General features: G+C 46.0%; 2 protein-coding genes across 2 annotated transcripts in view; one reads left to right on the forward strand and one right to left on the reverse strand.

The window, feature by feature from the left end:
- ncoa1 (nuclear receptor coactivator 1) overlaps window positions 1-17574 on the forward strand; it is a 44878-nt gene extending 27304 nt beyond the window's left edge. The window contains exons 8-22 of the mRNA XM_070925546.1: window positions 69-161; window positions 532-672; window positions 1353-1500; window positions 2239-3211; window positions 3329-3556; window positions 4003-4357; window positions 4869-5051; window positions 12263-12377; window positions 12548-12716; window positions 13270-13587; window positions 14192-14293; window positions 15181-15601; window positions 16113-16278; window positions 16455-16644; window positions 17330-17574. Of these exons, the coding sequence (XP_070781647.1) occupies window positions 69-161; window positions 532-672; window positions 1353-1500; window positions 2239-3211; window positions 3329-3556; window positions 4003-4357; window positions 4869-5051; window positions 12263-12377; window positions 12548-12716; window positions 13270-13587; window positions 14192-14293; window positions 15181-15601; window positions 16113-16278; window positions 16455-16644; window positions 17330-17509 (3782 nt within the window). The 3' untranslated portion in view covers window positions 17510-17574. The remainder of the gene's footprint in view (window positions 1-68; window positions 162-531; window positions 673-1352; window positions 1501-2238; window positions 3212-3328; window positions 3557-4002; window positions 4358-4868; window positions 5052-12262; window positions 12378-12547; window positions 12717-13269; window positions 13588-14191; window positions 14294-15180; window positions 15602-16112; window positions 16279-16454; window positions 16645-17329) is intronic.
- On the reverse strand, window positions 10831-11691 carry LOC139302000 (uncharacterized; the record flags this gene model as incomplete). Its single annotated transcript, XM_070925547.1, has 1 exon — window positions 10831-11691. A coding segment is annotated over one exon (861 nt), but the record flags the coding sequence as incomplete, so codon positions are not given.
- Window positions 17575-18468: the final 894 nt, after the last annotated feature.

Below are 18468 nucleotides of genomic sequence, written 5' to 3' on the forward strand. Positions count from 1 at the left end.
TTTGGCTTACTGCACCAGACACACACACACACACACACACACAAGTCTCACCACCTTTCTTTCTCCAGACCTGCAGAGCTGCCTGATCTGTATTGCCTGTCGGATACCTCGCGCCCAGCCTTTCAGCACCGAGTCTTTCATCACGAAGCAAGACCCCACAGGTAACACACACTCACACACACGGGTCAGGATTCCCAAAAGTCATTGTATTGCTGGAATACGATGTAATTTTGAGAGCTGTGCTTTACATCGGTGCAGTCAGAGAAACTGGTCATTTCCATTGGCGTGTTGTTTGGTTGCATTACAGCAAAGTAGCAGAATATACAAATTAGTGTTATATTAATATGACTGTAAACCTTTAAAACTTTTTAAGCAAAAAAGACTATGCAGAATTAAAGAGTATTTCAGGAAATGTTCCAGCTCCAAAATTCTCCAATTTTTCACAAGTTGAACCCTGAATGTGCGGAGGCTTACTGCAGATGCTGAAATCTGTGTAGACTGATCTTTTCTGTGTGCGGTGCTCCGTTTCAGGGAAGATCATCTCCATAGAAACAAGTGCTTTGCGAGCGACAGGCCGGCCTGGCTGGGAGGACCTGGTCAGGAAGTGCATCTACGCTTTCTTTCAGCCGCAGGGCAAAGAGCCCTCCCACGCCAAGAAGCTGCTGCATGAGGGTGAGTAGCCACAATTGATTGTTCAGCTTCCCTCCCAGAAATCATTGACACGCTCTCTCTGCCAGCTTTGTCATGGTTACCAGAGTTTCAGCACCACTTCAATACCATTATAATAGAAGGACTTGAAAACTACATTTCACTAGCTTTTCATTCTTGCAGGAGATGTGTTGCGCGAGCTCCAATTCTGCGTCGTCTTCAGAGTTAGTGGACTGTACTTGCAGATTTGTCCAGCGGAAAGCACAGGAAAGATTGTAAAGGCAATCGGACCAGACAGAGCTTCCGTCTAGGGCTGCAACTACCAATGAATCGATTTCACAATGAATCTGTGAAATGTCAGGAAATTGTGAAAATGCCCACAACAATTTCCCAGAGCCCCCAACAATTTTTTTTGTCGATTTGAATAATAGATTAATCAACTAATTGTGCAGTCTAGTGGCACACTCGTCTTTCTCTCTGTATTGCAAGAAAAAGATCGGCAGTTTCAAGTGCATACGATAGAATAGTAACTTATGGTGTAGCTGCTGCAACGGCTTGATGCAAAACTGTCCTTTAGGCCTTTGGGGGGAGTCTGAGCTCTTAAAGCCTGGAAACAAACAACAAAATGAGACCAAAGTCTAAACTCTGTGTTTGCCTCTTTCTCTTTTCCTCTCTATGTGTGTGTGTGTGTGTATTCCCAACAGTGATGACCCACGGTACCGCTATCAGCCCGCTGTACCATTTCACATTAAGCGATGGCACCCCACTCAGTGCACAGACCCGCTGCAAGTTCTGCTGCCCCCCCAACCCTGACGTACAGCCCTTCATTATGGGCATTCACACTATTGACAGGTACGGAGTTAGAGCTCCAAACACTTGTTTTGTGTTGAGTTGTCTGTCAGCTGTGTGATGGTGAGTTGATGCACTCTCGATTAACATGTCATGTGTCATGTAAAAATGAGCAGTAAATTCAACAGAATAATCTTTTGCTTCATGATGCTGCCGCTCAACATGTTTAAATAAACTGCATTTTGTATGAAGCTATAACAAAGAGTAAGTAAGTAAATTTGATTTTCATCTTCTACCCTGTGCACATGCTGCAGACTGTAGGGTCACAATGGGTGTGTTTACATTGTACATGAGTGTCCCAGTTATAATCAGGTTTAGTTGAGTTTTTTTTCTTCTTATTTTATGCACATTAATACCATATCCTGGTTTCAGAAGCCTGGTTATGCTAGCTGAAGTACTCTGATAGAAACCGGAACATTTTTGTTTTCTTCTATTGCTTTGAGCAGCCAGAAATCAACCTCAACTGTTGGTGTAACACAGCCGGTACAGAAATGACAGATTCCTGGAAATAGAAGAGTCAAAGACCTGCACTGATGCCGGTGATCTGAAACCTGGATAATTAGAATCACATGCAAGGAGCAGGTTTCTCTATTTTCCATTTGAAACCAGGATTAGACTCAAAACTGGGAGACTGTGTATGTAAACGCACGCAGTATGAAATGTACACCCTGTGGACTTGACAGTGGTCTGTTTTGCTCCCCTCAGGTTACAGTTATTCTTTATTTTCCTCCTTTCTCCCAGGGAACACAACACTGCTAGCTCTCAGGAAAACACTAACCCCAGCCTTCCACCGAACCTTGGCAGCCTTGCCCAAACTCCCTCCCGCTCCCCTTCCCTTCCTCCCGGCAGCAACTGGACCCAAGGCTCAGGCATCGCCACCTCGGGCCTTCACCCCAACAACAGCAACGCCTCCTCCCACGGACATAACCCAGCCACACCTACAGGCTACCTGACGCCCAATAGGACCTGTTCCCAGCAGGTCAACAGCCCCTCTCCTTTGAGTAGCCCACTCACAGCCACCCCTACCTCTTTTATGTCACCCAGGATGCCACGGGCCAGTCCTGGGTTAGGGGGAAGCCCTCGCGTACCGGGGAACCCCTTCTCTCCTTCCACGCCAGGCCTCCATTCCCCAGCCGGGGCACTAAGCAGTGGAGGCAGCCTCAACAGGCAGCAGTCTGGTGGTGATGGTGGTAGCGGTGGGTCAACGGGGTCCTTCTCCCTGTCCTCTCCTGTCCCTCAGAGACAAGCCAGTACACCCACCGGCTCCTCTACTCTGCCTCCGTCGGCTAAACCCCCAGAGGGAGGAGAAGGAGGGGTAGAGGACTCTGTTAAAGCCCCCCTTCCTTCTGCCTCACAGCTGGGTAACCCCAGACCCAATCAGCTCCTGGATAGCAATGGGAATGGAGTTGAATTTAACAACAACAGCATCCGCTGCACCTCATCGCCTCACCTTCCTAACCCTCCTCCTGCCCCTCAGTGCCCTGCCTCTCACAGTACCCTAACAGAACGACATAAGATCCTGCACCGGCTGCTCCAGGACAGCAGTCCCAACGATGCCTCCGCCACCTTTGAGGAAGGAATAAACAAAAACGAAGTTGAGATTAAGAAGGAGCCGCCTGCCAGTCCGGCACTGGCCACAGCAGCTTCCAAGTCCAGCTCCAGAGAGCCACAGGACCATCAACTGCTCCGTTTCCTCCTGGATACAGACGAAAAGGTGACCATTAACTATGCCCTTTACATTTCTTAATTTCTCGATGGAATTAATGGTATCATTGGTATCCGCCCTGTAAAATCCAAATTATTGACCTATTTTTTTAATTAAATTTTGAAGGACTTGGGGGACCTGCCACCTCCATCTGCTCTCAGCCTGCAAACGGTTAGGGTAAAAGTGGAGAAGAGAGCCAGCGTGGATGGAGTGGTCTGTACGGGGTCTAACATTGCAGCAGGAGGTGCACCCAAACCTGCAGGAGTTTCCAGCAGCTCAGCTTGCATCAGTCCCAAGTCAAGTCCCGTCGGAGAGAACCGCCGCGACGGCCGGAGGGACAGCCGCGACTCCACGGTACAGTTGTTGTCAACGTTGTGGTGATCTGTAATAACCCAATAACCCTTGTAATCGTCCTTCAGGGGTGGCACTCATGCATGTTACTGTTGCTTTCAGACTTACGCAGGCACTCTGTGAGAAAGAATACTTCACAATTTTCTCAGTGGAATTTCCCTCTATTGAGTTTTGCTCCTGCATTAACAGTTGCCGGACAGCCGTTGTAAATCACGTCGAGTGTTTATTTTCTTGAACTTTGTCTCCACTGTCGGCTCGGCTACCAGCTGCAGCCTTTGAAGCTCACTGGCCTTTGACCTTTTGTCTCTCCCCATCTCTCTGTCACTGATCCTCTGCTCCCCTTTTCTGCCACTCATCATTCTTTGATTCTTTCCTCTTTCACGCCATTACACCGTTCATTCTTCCATCCTGCCTTCTTCCTCATCTCTAACCCTTTTCATTTCCCTCAGATGTCTGGTGGCCCTGTTGACATGGACCCTCTCGCCCAGCTGCTGCCTGGTCTGAGAGGCCCAAGTGGGGCCAGACAGGGCAGTGAGGATTCAGCAACCCCTGGAGGAGGCCCCCAACTCCAGTCTCCAGCCCCCCAACCCCAGGCCCCAGCGCCGCTCCAGTCCCCCGTGCCTCAGCTCCAGTCCCCCCTGTCCCAGCCCCAGTCCCTTCCCCAGTTGCAATCACCGTCACCCCAGCTCCACTCCCCTTCCCCCCAGCTCAAAATGCAGTCACCCACTCAGCTCCAGCCCGGCGAGGCCAGCACTCCCCGCAATGTAAATGTGAAGAGAGAGCCTCCCGGAACTCCTAACAGAGGTATAGTTACAACTTAGCGGGAGGGGGGGGTCATGTAGAGGAGGGAAGAGTTAAGCACAATATACTACTATATCCATACTACCTATGGACACTGAAGTGCAGTATCAATATTTAATCCAAACTGCTGAGTGTTTGTTTGAAAAATTTATTTTTTACCATTTACATTTCAAGAAATTACAAAATTGTGTTTTTAATGAATTGTTATTGGATTTGAGATAATCATTTTTATTTTTATTTTTCAAAATAATATTATCAGTAGTAGTAGCAGTAGTATAGTAGTATGTCCAGACAGGTCCCTCTATTTATTTTATTCATTCATTTATTTATCTACTGTATGCCCCCTAGTGGCTATTTGGAGGTATTGCAGTGTCAACAGACAACACATGGAATCAGACTTTCTGCAACACTGCAGAATGTCATATGTCTATAAAAGCCTCAGAGTGTATCTGTGTATCAATATTATACACTAAATGTTATCAACACTTGTATTTGTTTGCGTTTGTTTTCCCAGGGCTCAGCGATGGCGGCCCGCCCTCTGGCTGTAGCCTTCAGAGTCAGTCATCTTTTGACTTTTGCAGTCCCCCCACTCCAAGCCAGGCGCAGGCCCAAGGTCAGGGAGACCCCTTCCAGACCCCCAAAGACAGCAGCCCTTTTCCGGAGGCAGAAGTTATCAACCCGTTCAGTTCAAGCACCGGTAAACAAGAAAACATAATACAGTCAAACTGCCGCAGTTAGTCTGTGAAAATGTCCCGGATAATAACAAACCGCGGCAACCCTGTTAGTTTGTAACTTGACACTAAATCTTCTGTAGCAGGGAAGCATTGTTGAGCTGACCTCTATAGGTTGAACGTTTCAATACTCAATATCACCATTGGGTGTGGCCAGACTGTATTCTGTTACATATATTCAATTCAATTCAATTCAATTTTATTTATATAGCGCCAAATCACAACAAAGTCATCTCATGACACTTTACAAAATAGAGCAGGTCTAGACCGACTCTTTATAATGTTATTACAGAGACCCAACAGTTCCCACCATGAGCAAGCACTTTGGCGACAGTGGCAAGGAAAAACTTCCTTTTAAGAGGCAGAAACCTTGAGCAGAACCAGACTCTAGGTGGGCGGTCATCTGCTTTGACCGGTTGGGTTTTAGGAGAGAGAGAGAGAGAGAGAGAGAGAGAGAGAGAGAGAGAGACAGAGAGAGAGAGAGAGAGAGAGAGAGAGAGAGAGAGAGACAGACAGACAGACAGACAGACAGACAGACAGACAGACAGACAGACAGAGACACAGAGACAGACAGAGACAGAGAGATAGAGATAGACATAGAGACACAGATAGACAGACAGACAGACAGACAGATAGGTAGGCAAAGATGTATGGCAGCACTAACAGTAGAAATAGCTGTAATATTAGCTGAGATTAATAATAGGAGCTTTAATAGTGACAGAACTACGACTAAACATAATAACGGTAGTGATGGGAGTCAGGCAGGCCCATGGCAGCAGCAGCACCCAGGCGTACCAGGACCACGATCCACAGCGACCTACGAGTCGACAAAGCACAAAGAAACTCCGGGGAAGAAATAAAGTTAGTAACATGCATTGGACTGTGATGAATGTGCAAAGATGAAGAGGGAGAGGAGGAAAGCTCAGTGCATCATGGGAAGTCCCCCGGCAGTGTAGGCCTATAGCAGCATAACTAGGGGGCTGGTCCAGGCAGGCCTGAGCCAGCCCTTAACTATAAGCGTTATCAAAAAGCAAAGTTTTAAGCCTACTCTTAAAAGTAGAGAGTGTGTCTGCCTCCCGGACCCAAACTGGGAGCCGATTCCACAGGAGAGGAGCTTGATAGCTGAAGGCTCTGGCTCCTGTTCTGTTTTTGGAGACTCTAGGAACCACAAGCAGCCCTGCATTCTGGGAGCGGAGTGCTCTAGTGGGGTAATAAGGTACTATGAGCTCTTTAAGATATGATGGTGCCTGACCAGTAAGAGCTTTGTAGGTGAGGAGAAGGATTTTAAACTCTATTCTAGATTTTACAGGGAGCCAGTGCAGAGAAGCTAACACAGGAGAAATATGATCTCTTTTCCTGGTTCCTGTCAGTACACGTGCTGCAGCATTCTGGATCAGCTGGAGAGTCCTCAGGGACTTATTGGGACAGCCTGATAATAAGGAATTGCAATAATCCAGCCTAGACGTGACAAATGCATGGACTAATTTTTCTGCATCTGTTTGAGACAGGATCTTCCTGATTTTTGCAATATTACGGAGGTGAAAAAAGGCAGTCCGTGAAGTTTGTTTTACGTGGGAGTTAAAGGACATGTCCTGATCAAAGACAACTCCGAGATTCCTCACGGTGGCGCTGGAGGCCAGGGCAATGCCATCTAGGGTAACAATATCCTTAGATATTGTATTTCTGAGGTGTTCAGGGCCAAGAACAATAACTTCTGTCTTGTCTGAGTTCAACATCAGATAATTACAGGTCATCCAGGTCTTTATGTCCTTAAGGCATGCTTGGAGGTTGGCTAACTGATGAGGTTCTTCTGGCTTGATCGATAAATATAGCTGGGTATCATCTGCATAGCAATGAAAATGTATGGAGTGTTTTCTAATAATATCCCCTAAAGGAAGCATATATAAGGTGAATAGTATTGGTCCAAGCACAGAACCTTGTGGAACTCCATGACTGACTTTGGCGTACATGGAGGATTCATCGTTAACATGTACAAACTGAGATCGATCTGATAAATACGACTTAAACCAGCTTAGTGCGGTTCCTTTGATGCCAATTAAATGTTCCAGTCTCTGTAATAAGATATGATGGTCAATGGTGTCGAATGCAGCACTAAGATCTAACAAAACAAGTATAGAGACAAGTCCTTTGTCTGATGCAGTGAGAAGGTCATTTGTAACTTTCACCAGTGCTGTCTCTGTGCTATGATGAGCTCTGAAACCTGACTGAAAGTCCTCAAGCAACCTATTGTCATGTAGAAAGTCACACAGCTGGTTGGCGACTGCTTTCTCAAGGATCTTGGAGAGAAAGGGGAGGTTAGATATACAGTGCATCCGGAAAGTATTCACAGCGCTTCACTTTTTCCACATTTTGTTATGTTGCAGCCTTATACCAAAATGGATTAAATTCATTTTTTTCCTCAAAATTCTACACACAACACCCCATAATGACAACGTGAAAAAAGTTTTTTTGAGATTTTTGCAAATTTATTAAAAATAAAAAACCTGAGAAATCACATGTACATAAGTATTCACAGCCTTTGCTCAATACTTTGTTGATGCACCTTTGGCAGCAATTACAGCCTCAAGTCTTTTTGAATATGATGCCACAAGCTTGGCACACCTATCTTTGGGCAGTTTCACCCATTCCTCTTTGCAGCACCTCTCAAGCTCCATCAGGTTGGATGGGAAGCGTCGGTGCACAGCCATTTTCAGATCTCTCCAGAGATGTTCAATCGGATTCAAGTCTGGGCTCTGGCTGGGCCACTCAAGGACATTCACAGAGTTGTCCTGAAGCCACTCCTTTGATATCTTGGCTGTGTGCTTAGGGTCGTTGTCCTGCTGAAAGATAAACCGTCGCCCCAGTCTGAGGTCAAGAGCGCTCTGGAGCAGGTTTTCATCCAGGATGTCTCTGTACTTTGCTGCATTCATCTTTCCCTCTATCCTGACTAGTCTCCCAGTTCCTGCCGCTGAAAAACATCCCCACAGCATGATGCTGCCACCACCGTGCTTCACTGTAGGGATGGTATTGGCCTGGTGATGAGCGGTGCCTGGTTTCCTCCAAACGTGACGCCTGGCATTCACACCAAAGAGTTCAATCTTTGTCTCATCAGACCAGAGAATTTTGTTTCTCATGGTCTGAGAGTCCTTCAGGTGCCTTTTGGCAAACTCCAGGCGGGCTGCTATGTGCCTTTTACTAAGGAGTGGCTTCCGTCTGGCCACTCTACCATACAGGCCTGATTGGTGGATTGCTGCAGAGATGGTTGTCCTTCTGGAAGGTTCTCCTCTCTCCACAGAGGAACTCTGGAGCTCTGACAGAGTGACCATCGGGTTCTTGGTCACCTCCCTGACTAAGGCCCTTCTCCCCCGATTACTCAGTTTAGATGGCCGGCCAGCTCTAGGAAGACTCCTGGTGGTTCCGAACTTCTTCCACTTACGGATGATGGAGGCCACTGTGCTCATTGGGACCTTCAAAGCAGCAGACATTTTTCTGTAACCTTCCCCAGATTTGTGCCTCGAGACAATCCTGTCTCGGAGGTCTACAGACAATTCCTTTGACTTCATGCTTGGTTTGTGCTCTGACATGCACTGTCAACTGTGGGACCTTTTAAAGACAGGTGTGTGCCTTTCCAAATCATGTCCAATCAACTGAATTTACCACAGGTGGACTCCAATTAAGCTGCAGAAACATCTCAAGGATGATCAGTGGAAACAGGATGCACCTGAGCTCAATTTTGAGCTTCATGGCAAAGGCTGTGAATACTTATGTACATGTGATTTCTTAGTTTTTTATTTTTAATAAATTTGCAAAAATTTCAAAAAAACTTTTTTCACATTGTCATTATGGGGTGTTGTGTGTAGAATTTTGAGGAAAAAAATTAATTTAATCCATTTTGGAATAAGGGTGTAACATAACAAAATGTGGAAAAAGTGAAGCGCCGTGAATACTTTCCGGATGCACTGTAGGTCTATAGTTGGCTAAAACCTCTGGATCAAGTGTGGTCTTTTTAAGAAGAGGTTTAATTACAGCAACTTTAAAGGACTGTGGTACGTAGCCTGTTAATAAAGACAGATTGATCATGTCTAGTAAAGAAGTGCTGACTAAAGGTAAAACCTCTTTGAGCAGCCAGGTTGGGATGGGGTCTAAGAGACAAGTTGATGGCTTAGATGAAGAGATAGTTTTAGTAATTTGGTGAAAGTCAATGGGAGAAAAGCAATCCAAATATACATCAGGTTTTACAGCTATTTCTGAGATTCCTGTGTTTGAAGGTAAGATACCACCTGAGGACAGGAGGTGATCAATTCTGTCTCTAATAGTTAGAATTTTATCATTAAAGAAGCTCATGAAGTCATTGCTGCTGAGGGTTATAGGAATACATGGCTCAATAGAGCTGTGACTCTCTGTCAGCCTGGCTACAGTGCTGAAGAGAAACCTGGGGTTGTTCTTGTTCTCTTCTATTAGTGATGAGTAATAGGCTGCTCTGGCTTTACAGAGGGCCTTCCTATAAGTTCTAAGACTATCTTGCCAAATTAAACGTGATTCCTTTAGTTTGGTGGAGCGCCATTTCCTTTCAAGTTTCTGCACTGTTTGCTTTAATTTGCGGGTTTGGGTGTTATACCATGGAGCTGACTTTCTTTGTTTTATTATCTTCTTTTTAAGAGGGGCAATAGAGTCAAGTGTCAATCGCATTGAGCCTGCAGCACTGTCAACAACATTGTCTATTTGAGAGGGACGAAGGTTAGCATAGGAGTCCTCAGTTGTATTGAGACGTGGCATTGAATTTAATGCCGAAGGAATCGCTTCCTTAAATTTAGCTACAGCACTATCAGATAGATATCTGGTGTAGACTTTTTTGCCTAATGGCGTGTAGTCCAGTAATAGGAATTCAAAAGTTATTAAATAATGGTCCGATAACAAAGGATTCTGTGGAAAGACAGTTAGATGTTCAATTTCCAGTCCATATGTCAGAACCAGGTCGAGGGTGTGATTAAAACAGTGAGTGGGTTTCTGTACCCTCTGACAGAAGCCAATCGAATCCAATAAAGAGGTAAATGCAGTACCAAGGCTATCCTTATCAACATCCACATGAATATTAAAATCACCTACGATAATGACTTTGTCTGTTTTAAGGACTAAACCTGATAAAAACTCTGAGAATTCAGATAAGAATTCAGAGTATGGACCTGGAGCGCGATAGACTATAACGAATAAGACTGGCTTCAGTGTTTTCCAGGTTGGGAGTGAGAGACTCATAACGAGGCTTTCAAATGAGTTATAATCCAGTTTAGGTCTAGAGTTCATCAACAGGCTTGAGTCAAAGATGGCTGCAACTCCACCTCCTCGGCCGGTGCCTCGAGGGATGTGAGTATTAGTATGACTGGGCGGAGTGGATTCATTCAGGCTGACATACTCTTCATGACACAGCCAGGTTTCTGTCAGACACAGTAGATCAATATGATTCTCTGATATTAGCTCGTTTACTAATACAGCTTTAGATGACAGAGATCTGATATTTAACAGTCCGCACTTAATTTTCCTATTGTTTTGGCCTATAGCAGTAGTGGTCTTAATTTTTATTAAGTTTTTATTAATGACTCCTCTCCTGTTTAACTTTGGTTGAATTAATTTAAGTGGTCGGGGGGCAGACACAGTCATTATGGGGTGTTGGGTGGGTAACTGCTCTAATGGAAGCGCAGAGAAGCGTGTAGGACTGCGACTCTGCCTCCTGGTCTGGACTCTGGGTTGTCACGGTTTTGGTTCACTAATAAAGTCGGTCAGATTTCTAGATATGAGAGCCGCTCCATCCAAAGTGGGATGAATGCCGTCTCTCCTCATCAGACCAGGTCTCCTCCAGAAAGTCCGCCAATTATCTACGAAGCCCACATCGTTTGCTGGACACCACCTCGACAGCCAGCGGTTGAATGATGACATGCGGCTAAACATATCATCACTGGTCAAATTGGGAAGGGGCCCAGAGAAAACTACGGAGTCCGACATAGTTTTTGCAAACGAACACACCGACTCCACGTTAATTTTAGTGACCTCCGATTGGCGTAACCGGGAGTCATTACCGCCGACGTGAATAACAATCTTACTGTATTTACGCTTATCCTTAGCCAGCAGTTTTAAATTTGATTCAATGTCGCCCGCTCTGGCCCCAGGAATGCATTTCACTATGGTCGCTGGTGTCGCTAACCTCACGTTTCTGACTATGGAGCTGCCAATTACCAGAATCTGCTTCTCAGCGGGTGTGTCGCTGAGTGGGGAGAACCTGTTAGAAACATGAAGTGGTTGGTGGTGAACCGTGGGCTTCTGCCGAGGGCTATGCCTCCTTCGGACAGTCACCCAGCCTCCCTGGCTTCCCGGCTGCTCGGGAGCTGCCGGGGGACGGCTAGCAGGAGCTACACTGAGTCGGTCCGCACCGGCTACTGGGGGTTGGCTGACTACAGCCGTCTCCATGGTGCGGAACCGGGCCTCTAACTCGCTGAGCCTCGCCTCCAGCACGCTAAATAAACTACATTTATTACATTTACCATTATCGCTAAAGGAGGCGGGGGAATAACTAAACATCTGACACACCGAGCAGGACAGAGCAGGAGAGCGAGAAGGAGAGCGAGAAGGAGAGAGAGAAGGAGAGAGAGAAGCCATCGCTAGCTGCTAAACTAATGTAACAGACAGAATAGTGTGTAAACAACTGTGAGATTAGCGAAAAAGTCGCTAAAGAAGGAGAGAACTATCAGCGTTAAGCAAAACTAATGTACGTTTAAGTGGTTAGCGGCTATTTAGCCGCTGTAATGAAATATATACCAAACAAATATAACTTGTTTGAGCTTAGAGCGGCCAAACACACACGCTACCAATGACACAGAAGCCGGAAGTGAAGCAATACGCTTACCGCAGTACGTCAGACGTCAACCACTCCCCCACAAGTGATATAGCTTTGCACTACACTGCAGAAGAGAGCAGTGCAATGCTGCATCATTGGAGCAAGGTGAAATGGCGTCAAAAGCAGGGTTTTTAAACTGATAAGTTGCTGTTTAAATTTAGCAAGGTGCGACATACTGTACATGAGTTAAATGTAATTTAAGTATAGTTGTTGAGTCTGATTATTTTGTGTACAAAATTGGGTGTTAACTGTATAATTCCTTTCCATTAACTATGTTAAAATCTGTTTCAGGCTTAACCAAGATGGATGTGGGAGACTCCCAGTTCCAGCCTCTGGCTCTGTCTGACACCTTGTCCTTTGATGGTCTTGGAACCCCTTTACAAGCTCCCCTGGCATCACCACAAGAGTAAGCATCGCTGCACTGTCGATACCTAATCTGTTGTCATTTAACTATGTTTTTTACTCTGAAGTTGTGGGAGAAAAGGAGTTGATTTGACCCACTGATGTAGTAGTGCGGCATTGCAGATGACAATGTGCACCAGTGGCATGAGACGCTATGTTTCTCTGTGCGAGCAGGCAGTGTGTGCCCTGTACGCTGGACGAAGTGCTGGGCCCTCCGACCACACCTGAGGGCCGAAACGACGAGAAAGCCCTGTTGGAGCAGCTCGTCTCCTTCCTCAGTGGCACTGACGAGAGTGAACTGGCCGAGCTGGACAAGGCCCTGGGCATCGACAAACTGGTACAGGTAAGAGTGGATGTGCACAGGCATAAAGAGTGTAATGTGTTAGGGAAGGCTCTTCATATTTAATGTTAAAATCGGCGAATCGTCATTAATTGTACAATGTTACTATAATTAATCACAACAAACAAAACAGTTGAAATGTTGGTAGCCTCCGGTGGCCTCTGCTCTGCATATTTGTGCCACCAAACTGGATTTGGCAACAAAAAAAAAAACCCTGCTGGACTGCGTTCAAGTACAACAGGAGGTGTTTTCACTTTGCAAGTAATCCCCAACTTTACTCCAGTTATTTTGGCTTCTGGATATAGCCTGCTCACAATGTATTTATCGGCTGTTATCAAGGCCAGGCGCTGGCTCTTATGCTTCATTGTGTTCATTTTGTTCATTTTAACAAACAGAGGGCAGCCAGGCAGTCTCTTAGACATCAGAAACTCACAAACATAATTTAGTGCTATTGTAGCGTTGTTTTCAAATGACATGGCTATGAGCTGTTTTCATTTCTAATAAAGAAACACATCTTTAATATCTCTCTGTCCTGCTTTTCTCTGCCTCTTCCCAGGGTGGCTGTTTTGACCCTTTGCCCCAAAGCTTCCCAACCCAGCAATCCACTGCCACTCCGGTTTCCATGGACCCTAAGCTCCCCACCTACCCTTCCCAATTTACAGCAGCTCCGCAAGCCCAGTTTCCTCCAGAGCTGGCCACGGTGGGGCCACAGGGTTTGGGGTTTGGAGCCCCCCGAGGGGCGTTCCCTGGTGGGACGACGGGCGTGGGGCTGAGGCCAGGCATGACGCGACCGCAGGGGATTGGCACTCAGCTCAGGCTGCCACCCAACCAGCTGCGCCTGCAGCTGCAGCAGAGGCTGCAGGGCCCGCAGCAGGTGAGGACACAGAGGCGGTGGTTTGTCTTTATTTTGTATTTCATTGGGATGGAAGATGTTGCTTCTTGCGATGCTTTTACAACACACTCTCAGGGTAAACACTTTCTGCTATGGCCCGATGTGTTAGTCACACTATGCAGGGATTCAAAGGCTGCTAATACAACAGCAACACACAATCCATCATTCATACCTTTTCACACTTCCTGTGCTCTCAGTGCTTTCATATACTATACACATGTCATTCATTCATTCATTGCTCCTGGCTGAAAGACAAATGCGGAGATGGGTAATGAATAGCACAAAGTATTGATTTGTAGCTTCCTGTGTTAGTCTGAATCCGACCATATCATAATGAATCTTCTGATTTCATCTTTTAAATATTGATTGAAATGCTCTTAAAAGAACTCTTCCCTTCCCTCGCCTCCCTCATCGCTAATATTCCCTCGATGTCGCTCTTCTCTTCTCTCTCCATCCTTTCAATATATCTATTGATTGCCTCTGTGAATTTTTCTTCCCTTCACTCTATTATCATCCTCTCCCTCCTCATCCTTCAACACCTGTCTGACCTCTCTTGTTTTTCTCCTTCTCTGTCCCTCTGTCGCAGCTCCAGAACAGGATGGCAGCCATGAATCCGTTTCCAGGAGGAGCCCAGCATGTGAGCATAGGGATTCGTCAGGGGGTTCAACAACCTCAAATGCCCTCGCAAGTGAGTCACAGCGGCAACAAATGATGCTCGGCTCACCCTGACCACCCACTGCTGTTCTCCTACAGAGCCTGAAAGACCAGCAAAATAATTTGTTTGCATAGATTCAACTACACACACTTATAAATATTACTTAAAGCGGCTGTAAACAATAATTTTATATTCACGATGGATCAAATAACTATGTGCAGGGCTGCTCGTAGATAATTATCAGCTGTCTCAGCATCTTTCGTCTTATTCTTAATCTTCCAGCTTCTTTTTTTGGTTTCAGAGCCTGCAATTTTGATATTTTGGTTCCCTCTCACCACTGTCATTTGTGTCATTTCCAGCAGCAATACAAGAGAAAAAAAAACAAACAAAAAGTTTTAAGTTAGCGACTGGCTGGTGAACATAGTGGAGCATTCAGTAGCTAAAGAGCCAGATATTTCCCTCCGGTGTTGCTAAAGGCCAAAACCGAGCTAAGAGAGCGAATACTGGACTTGGAAACACGACTCCAAATGAATGCTAATGTTGCTCCAGCTAATAATTCGCAGTATCGTCCTTTTTGACGTTAACTATTTCACTCTTATTGTCATTTAATATGGGTTTTGAGGTAATGCGCTTTTTTAAGTTAAAGTTTAGTTTGACATTCAACAATTGTTTATTGTCATTTTTGCACTGTAAATGTATAACCTTAGATAAACTTGTTTTTTGTATCAGCAGCTCAATTCAGATGTTACAGCTTGAAACTTGATGAATTGGTCTTACGCTCAGAAGTCTAACTTTGGCTTTCTGAAACCCGCAGATGCCCTGTCTGAGTGACCTCTTGATTAACCAGGTGTATTGTGTATTTGCTTTGAATATATGGAATAAGTTGTGTGTGACGAGCTCTTGTACGTCGCATCTCTCAGCAGCCTCCACTGAACGCCCAGATGCTGGCCCAGCGTCAGAGGGAACTCTACAGCATCCAGCACCGCCAGCGCCAGCTTTTCCAGCAGAAGGTCATGCTGATGAGACAGAACATGGCAGGCGCTCCGACTGGAGCCGTGGGGTCCATTGGAACTGCCAGGGTCCCAAAAGGTCCCCCAACAACGCCTCAACAACAGCAGCAGCAGCAGTTCAACTTCCCACCAGGGTACAACCCAATGACGGGAAAATCCCCTACCTCACCGAGTCGTTTCAGCCCCATGGCCGGGGGCCCCCTGGACAGCAAACTGTCCGGCAGGGTTCCCCTGAATAACCAGACGCTGGTGGGAGCCGTGCAGGGCCAGTTCAGCAGCACCGTGAACTCCTCATTACAGCAGAACCTGTTCCAGCAGTTCGGAGGGTCTGGTGAGTTCAAGGAAACTGGATCCACCACAGTAATATGCTGAAAAACCAGACTAATAATCCACTACATCTCATATTAAATCAATATTTGTTTTGTAATTATACTTCAGCATTATATTAATTCACCCAGTGTCCAGTTATTGAAAGTCTTCACGCTCACGGTTGTAAAAAAATTACCCAGTCACGTATTTCTTGTTTTCACTTTTTTGTAAATACAAGATGAATATTGTAAATATAAGATGAACTAGGTAGTTAGCATTAGCAAAGAGCAGAAAGCCTCTAATTCATCAACAGAAGAAGACCTGATTGGTTTGACTGACAGGAGAAGGTGCAGAGTAATACCACACGTTGCTTAGTACAAAAAGAACAAAGATGCTTTGGAATTTTACTAAAAATAAACATAAATGACCAGTTTTGTCTTATTGTGGTCCTGCATTGCACTTTTTTTTGTCATAATATAATCAAAGTTATTTGTCCTAACTGACTAACTTTTCTTACTTTCCCTCTTTCAAAGCTATACAGCAGGACCCATCTTTCCCTCCTGAGATGAGCCCGACCAGCCCATTGTTGTCACCTCAAAACTCCACCTCCCAGAGTCCTCTGCTTCAGCAAGCGCCACCTCCTGGCTACCAGTCACCAGACATGAAGAGCTGGCAACAGACGGGCTTGGCCAGCAACAGGTTAGGAAGCGTCCACAGCCGTAAGGCTCGCGCAAACATTCCACTGGGTAGAAATCACTTATAACCCCACCTGCCTCAACAACAACGTATGAGTTTATTCCATCTGTATATATAAATGGGAGCCTTTCACGCGGCTTCAGTGTGACGTACTCTCTGATTGTTTCTGTGTGCCGCAGCCTGTTCAGTCCGCCGGGACAGGGTGCAGGACAGGCCTTTGGCCAGCAGGGGGTTTACAACAACATGAGCATCACCGTCTCCATGGCCGGAGGCTCGGGCGGCGTCGGCTCATTACCTCCCATGGGGCAGCCGGTTGGCATGGGCAACAGTAACCTCGGCAACGTGGCTTCAGTGTGCAGCGACCAACAGGTTTGTGACTTTGAACCTCAAGGATGATTTTGCTGTCTTTTGTGTTTTCCTTCCATCTGTCCAACCACCCTCCTGTCACCTGACTTTGTGCACACCTTGTTCTGCCCTGGTATACAGAATGTTGGAGATGATGTCATCATGGCGGCATGTGTTGTTTGTTTGTTTGTTGTAAATTTGACCTCCAAGGAAGGAAAATCATCAGCGCAATGTGGGTCGTTGTGCTCATCTAGATTTTTGAAGTGACTTCCTCTGTTTCTGATTCTATTGCACAACATGATAGCACAAGCTCAATTTCTTTTTTCTGTTCATTGTGTCACAACTTTATGTGATTATTATAATTTGGGTGTTAAATGTATCTTAACTACGAGTAGCCTCTTGGTTCTCAAATGAACAAAGGTGACACTTAAAACCCCAGTTTCATGTTCAGCTAATACATCGGCATGGCCCATATTATTGGTAAATGACAGATATATTGGTATCTGTGTATGTGCTGATGAGAGATTACAGTACAGAAGTTAAATATGAAGATATTTTTTTAGGTAAAATGTATAATGTTTAAATATCGGCTAATTATATCGTTATCAGAATCAAATATTGATATCAGTATCGGCCTGGAATGAAGACGAGGCTCTAAAACACCCGGTGTGATCTGGTCGTGGTATCACTGTTGCTCCTGTGTCTGCAGGTGCAGCAGGTTCAGGTGTTCGCGGACGTCCAGTGCACGGTGAACCTGGTTGGCAGTGACTCCTACCTGAACCAGAGCTCCATCGGAGCCGCGGCCCCCCAGAAGGGCCCCGGACCGCAGGGCTCCCAGAACAACCAGGCCCAGCAGAAGAGCCTCCTCCAGCAGCTGCTCACCGAGTGACAACCCATCCCCCCTCCCCCACCACCACCGCCACCGCCACCGCCACCACCACCCCTTTCAGCTCTCCTACTCCCTCTTCTTCTCACTTCTACGCCTCCTCCTCGGAGGTCGGTGCACCAGACCCATTGCTGTCTCTGTCTCACCTTTTGGATGGATGGAAGGATGGATGGATGGATGTTTGGACAGCCACCATGTGTAGGCTCAGTGGAGTGGAGTTACACAGCCTGACCACTCCTGTGCAGGGGGGAGGGGGGGGGGTGTTATTCGGGGCTGGTTGTTTTACCGCCCAGTACTTAAAGAAAAGACTCAAGTCAGAAGGAGCAGCAGTGTATTTAAACCTGCCTGTCTAATCTGTCTGACAACCTGTCTGTCTGCCTCAGCCTATTAAAGGCAGTGTTGTCTTGCTGCTCATTCCTTGGTGACCTACTTCCTGCTTCCTGACCCAAGAAAACAACTGCGACGTCATTGTAGATTTGCCAAGTTGTCGTCACTGTCAAATCAGGGCCGGCCTCCTTTTTTTTTTCTTCTTTTTTTCTTTTTTTTTTTTCCTGATCGCACGGTTTCCGTCGAGGCCGTCGCAGCAGCAGCAGCAGTGCATCTTGGGAGCATGAGTTGCAGCATACAGCTGAGCTCAGCGTTTTTTTTTTAAAGTGTGGGAGTATCCCACACAGCAGCACCTCCTGGCTTTTTGTTTTTGTTTTTTTTTTTCCTCTACCTGTCTCTCAGCGATGTGGGGAATGTTAAGGTTTCAGACCTCTGTGGCATTGTGGGATAGAAGCTCAGTATCAGCTGGTTCTGTGACTGTCTCTCTCTATCAGCTACAGTGCCTGGTGGAAGTTTGAGTTTTTCCCAAAGCTCTGCTTCTTCTTCTACATATTATTCTATTACGTCTTCTGTTTTTTTTTTGTTTTTTGAATTGTTTTGAATTTTTGTTTAAAATCTTCTGCTCTCACCGTCAT

The sequence above is a fragment of the Enoplosus armatus genome, chromosome 19, assembly GCF_043641665.1.
Source record: "Enoplosus armatus isolate fEnoArm2 chromosome 19, fEnoArm2.hap1, whole genome shotgun sequence".
Lineage (NCBI taxonomy): Eukaryota > Metazoa > Chordata > Actinopteri > Centrarchiformes > Enoplosidae > Enoplosus > Enoplosus armatus.